General features: G+C 48.4%; 1 protein-coding gene across 1 annotated transcript; it reads left to right on the top strand.

Moving 5' to 3' along the window:
- The first annotated feature begins 3,168 nt into the window (after positions 1–3,168).
- On the top strand, positions 3,169–4,546 carry LOC123603365. The gene is given in 3 exon segments (XM_045488188.1): positions 3,169–3,772; positions 3,775–4,183; positions 4,261–4,546. Coding segments are annotated over 3 exon segments (1,110 nt in total). The 5' UTR covers positions 3,169–3,201; the 3' UTR covers positions 4,391–4,546.
- Positions 4,547–5,524: the final 978 nt, after the last annotated feature.

Genomic DNA, 5,524 nt, shown 5'->3' with positions numbered 1-5,524 from the left:
AGTCTTGATTGTGTCTTTTGGCCCACAAAGCCTAAAATATTTACCTCTCTGGCCCTTTAAGAAAAACCTTGCCAACCCCTGATTTAGATAGACATGATAATTGACTAAAAATATCATGTCTTTATTTTTCTTGGGTCCCTCACTATTTACCTGGCTGCTGTGGGAGTCCTTCATTATGTGGGTTTAAATCACCAGTTCAGTGTTTCAGCATCCTGCACAGGGTTGAGAGGAAGTCAGAGTCATGGGTCTTCTTATTCAGAACTTTGTCTTGGTAGAAATTTTCCCATTGTTTGTTCAAATTGCTGCCGTAGGTAACAGTTTTTGGTATCAATTTTCTGTTTGGCCTGGTTTCTGCTTTTGGGACAGGTGTATGACTTCCTTCCTGGCTGTTTTGTAAGTTGCGCTGAGGGTAGCTGCCTCACAGGGTCAGTTGTCCCTGAAAATAAAGAAACTTCTTCCAGCGTTGAGATGAGCTACCTGCTCTAATGAGAGGTACAGTCAGGGAAAGATGTCCCCACAGTTTTGTTTTGTTTTGTTTTGTTTTCATGGCCTCCTTTTCTAAATTCTGCAACGGCCTTCAGGTGCTATTTATCTGCAGCATCAAAAGAGTTTCCAAGTAATAATGGCCTCAATCCCTCCAAAAAACAGTTTTTTCTAGGAGATTTTGTTTTTTAGATTAGTAGGTACTAGTGTGGCTCTGCCAGGATTTCCTCTGCTTAGTTTTCATGATACTACACTACTCTCTTGAGAATGATATGTATGGGTTTTTGCCTTACATTGAGTCCTAGGTGGCCATTATCTACCAAAAATTCTTCTATGATTGTGGAATATATCCACATCTCCCTTCCATCATTTCATCATTGGTGTTATTTTCTTTGATTATTTCAATCAGCTCCATAGAGATAGGGGAGTAGGTGTATATGTCTTTCACCCACTCTCAATTGTTGGAGGGTAACAACAAGCTCATTAAAGACAGAAAACTTTTGTCAGACTAGCACCTAGGACCTGAAAAAGGCATAGTTCATGTCCTAGCAGTAAAGTCATGAATGACATGGAAATGATATGAACTGATTCTTAGGGGAGGGACTGAGAAGTCTGCAAAAAAGGCATTATTGATTGGCTCCACTAATGCCAAGTGAAAGGTCCAGAGCTAAGCAGGAAAGATTAGCACTTCATTCCAAATAGCCCATGATGCTTTTCCCTTCCCCAAAGGTAGCAATGATGGGTCAAGAACACATCCTGGGCGATAGGATGAAAACAGAACAAGAAGAATCTACTGGGATTTGTTTCAGCTAGGGCAGTTGTACAGAGAACTTGACAGCACTCAAGTGATCACCTTTTGTCAGGGTCTGCTGTCAGTAAGCAATCTTCTGTTGCACAGCAGGCTAGTGGGATGCTCTTGATGAAATATGTTCCAGTGATCTCTGGAAGTTCCATTTAAGAGAACCATACACCTTAAAGATAACTGGGATATTTCATATCAAAATAATTTTAAATCATGCTGTGACAAAGACTCGCATTCTGACCTTGATTCTGATGGAAGCAGCACAAACTTTAAATAAAAGCTCTGTTGCAGAGATGTAGGATATGTGAGAAGAACCATGTTTAGGAATGAGCTTGCCGGGAAATCAACTTCCAGAATAGCAGAATGAGGACCTCAGTGAAACTTGCTTTTCCACAAAAACAATGAAGATACTGGCAAAACAACTAAAGTGAACCATTTTAGAATTTTGGAAATTAACCAGAACCACAGAACAAACTAGAAGTCATCTATTGAAGAGAAACTACTGAACTTCGGTTAGAAAGTGGGATCTGGGGTATTTTAACTTGTGGATGGGATGCTATTTCCATCCACCCTCCATTCCCAGCTCACTTTGTGGTAAAAAAAAGTCAGCAGTCTCATGACCAATGGAGAGGACTGACCTCTTGTGGAGCTCAGTTAAAAGCAACATCCTCAGAGCACAGACAGTGTCTTTGTCCAAACTTTGCAGCTCTCTGGAAAATCTTTCTTTAGGTTGTTCTGGCTGTTTGATTTAACTCAGAATTCTTTCAGCTCAGTAGAAAGAAAAAAAAAAGAAAAGCCCTACTCCCAGGGCATCTTCAAAAATAATAGCCATCTACTGACAACATTGCTGCTGCGTAAGTCTTTGCTTTTTTGGTTGCAGTTAGCAAGAGACAGGATAGGAATTTTAGAGTACATCCTGCAGAACTGGATAACCATAGGGAACTCTGAAAAGCTACATCATATTCCAGGGAATCTGAAAGACTGTGTAGGGGCACCTGGCTGGCTCAGTCGGTACAGCGTGCGACTCTTAATCTCAGCGTTGTGAGTTTGAGCTGAAAGGGCGGGCCTACGCCGGCCGACTCCATCTTGTTTTGTGTCCTTCATCTAGACCACGCCTCCTCCCCTTGAGTAACCTCCCGCTCATCCATTCAAACTTCCTGATCAAAACACGCCCAGCGACCTGCGTAACAGGACTCTGACCCTTCCCCAGCCAATCAGCCGAGGCCACGCCCCTTCCCCAGCCAATCGGCTGCCCCTAGACCCCTATAAAACCTTTGTGCTTTTGAAACTCGCTCTCTCTCCCTGGTATCTCACCGCTGCGTCGGTGCAGGTAGGGGACTGAGCTCCAGCTAGCTCGAATAAAGGCTCTTTTGCTTTTGCATCGGACTCAGCTCCCTGGTGGTCTTTGGGGATCACGAATTCTGGGCATAACATTTGGGGGCTCGGTCCGGGATCCCCAAGACCCCCGAGGGACCCCCGACCTGGAGAGCCTGACTGGCCATGGTTAGTGTCTGTCCGTTTATTCTGTCTTTTCTGTGTGAGCTCTTTTCTGGAATTCTGGTAGTGCCCGACGCGGTCTAAGTGGACGCACTGGAGGACCACGGGCCGGGAGTTTCGGAAGACGTTCCGATTCTCCCTTCTGGAGGGACGTGGAATCCCCTCAAAGGTCTGAGACAAGGCGGGTCGCTCCTGCTAGCCGGCGTGAGGCCCTCGTCTTTGGAGGGACGTGGAATCCCCTCATCGGTTTCGGAGGGACGTGGAATCCCCTCATCGGTTTTGGAGGGACATGGAATCCCCTCAAAGGTCTAAGCTAGCTTGCAGTTTTGCTTCCATGGAATTGGAAGACTTTCTAGGGGCCCTCTGTTTGTCTGGTTTTGTGTTTCTGTTTTGTTCTGTGGACTTACTGGACGGACGTTATGGGACAGACTCAGACTACTCCTCTAAGTATTATGATTGATCACTTTAAGGATGTGAGGGGAAGAGCTAACAACCTCAGTGTGGAAGTCCGAAAGGGTCGGTTGCAGTTTTTTTGTTCTAGCGAGTGGCCAACTTTCAATGTCGGATGGCCACCAGAGGGGACCTTTGACCTCCCTACCATCCACCAAGTCAGGAGTATCATCTCTCGGCCTAAGATGGGTCATCTTGATCAGCTCCCTTACATTATCACTTGGCAGGACCTTGTAGAAGACCCACCCTCTTGGCTTAAGCCCTTCCTAGCCCTGCTCCCTCTGGAGCCAAAACCCATTCTTGCTTTGCAGGGGACAAAGAAGAAGAAAAGTCTTATCCAGCCTTCAGCACCCCTCTACCCTGTCTTACAGGGGGGTACTGAAGAAGAATTAATTTTTCCTCCCCCGTATAACCCCTCTAGGATGCCGGAAGAACACCATCCCCCCCCTCCGGGGGAGGCAGACGCTGTTCCGAGAGCGGGAGGCGGAAACGCTCCAGTGGGAAGCCCGCCCTTTACCAAAGGGCTCAGAGGGAGCAATCCGCCTCCACCGCCGACTCCACTCTTCTGCCTCTGCGAGCCACCGGACCCCCAGACGCGGAGGGGAATCAGCCCCATCACTATTGACCTTTCGCCACTAGTGACCTCTACAATTGGAAAGCTCAGAATCCTAAGTTTTCCGAGAAACCGGCAGGGCTTATTGATTTATTAGACTCTGTTCTTTTTACCCATCAGCCCATGTGGGACGATTGCCAGCAGCTTTTGCAGGTCCTGTTCACGACTGAAGAAAGAGAAAGAATCCTCAATGAGGCCCGAAAACTAGTTCCGGGCGCAGACGGGAATCCCACCACCAACCAGGCTCAGATAGATGCCTTCTTCCCCTTAACTCGGCCCCAGTGGGATTTCAACACGGCAAAAGGTAAGGAGAGGCTCCGGGTCTACCGCCAGACTCTAATGGGGGGTCTCCGAATGGCTGCTAGAAAGCCAACCAATTTGGCCAAGGTAGGAAATGTACAACAGGGAAAAGATGAATCTCCGGCTGCCTTTTTAGAACGGATCATGGAGACATTCCGTACCTATACCCCCATGGATCCAGAGGCTCCGGAAAGCAAGGCAGCTGTTATCATGGCCTTTGTAAACCAATCGGCCATAGACATTAGGAGAAAATTACAGAAAATAGATAGACTAGGAGAAAAAAGTCTGCAGGACTTACTGGTGGTAGCTGAAAAGGTATATAATAACCGGGAGCCTCCTGAGGACAGGCAGGCTCGCGCCATGGTGGCTGCCAGCAGTAAGCAGACTCGAGACCTGGCTGGCCAGAATACTACTAGCTACCACTGCTGACTTCCCCGAGGAACGAGACCGCCGTCTCCGGCAGCTGGCAGACAACGCAAGAAAAGGTAAAGGAACCACCAAGGGGGGGAAGCAGAGGCTGCAGAAGGATCAGTGTGCATACTGCAAGGAGATAGGGCATTGGGCCCGAGATTGTCCAAAAAGGGCCGGTAGGAAGGGAAGCAAGACTGATCGAGTAAAAGCCCTAGAGCTAGATGAACTAAGTGATTAGGGGAGTCGGGGTTCGGACCCTCTCCCCGAACCCAGGGTAACTCTTAAAGTGGAGGGGACCCCTATTGACTTCCTTGTCGACACCGGAGCACAACATTCGGTCCTCCGCACCCCACAAGGAAAACTAGCCAACAAGAAGTCCTGGGTACAAGGGGCAACTGGTATGAGCCAGTATTCATGGACTACCCGAAGAACAGTAGATTTGGGAACGGGCCGGGTATCCCACTCCTTTATGGTAATACCAGAATGCCCCTACCCGCTGTTAGGATGGGATTTACTGACCAAGATTGGAGCTCAGATAACTTTCAGACAAGGGGGGCCTCAGGTCACCGATGGCAAGGGCCACCCCATCCAGGTACTGACCATGAAACTGGAGGCGCTCCACCACCTCCTCCACCAGGAGGCGCTCCAGAGAGAGGATAATATAGACAGATGGCTACAAGAATTCCCCTCGGTTTGGGCAGAGACGGGGGGGATAGGACTAGCCGCTCATAGGACCCCAGTCTTGGTAGAGCTCAAGCCAGGAGAGAGTCCAGTAAGGATCAAACAATACCCCATGTCTCACGAGGCCCGGAAGGGGATCCAGCCACACATCTGGAGACTACGAAGCCTAGGAGTACTAGTTCCTTGCCAGTCTGCCTGGAACACCCCCCTACTGCTGGTCAAAAAGCCTCACACAAATGACTATCGACCGGTACAAGACCTCCGGGAAGTAAATAAGAGGGTCGCGG

Source organism: Leopardus geoffroyi, chromosome E1 (assembly GCF_018350155.1).
Source record: "Leopardus geoffroyi isolate Oge1 chromosome E1, O.geoffroyi_Oge1_pat1.0, whole genome shotgun sequence".
Lineage (NCBI taxonomy): Eukaryota > Metazoa > Chordata > Mammalia > Carnivora > Felidae > Leopardus > Leopardus geoffroyi.
Note: the sequence above shows the minus strand (reverse complement) of the source record. Positions and strands in the feature narration are given on the sequence as shown.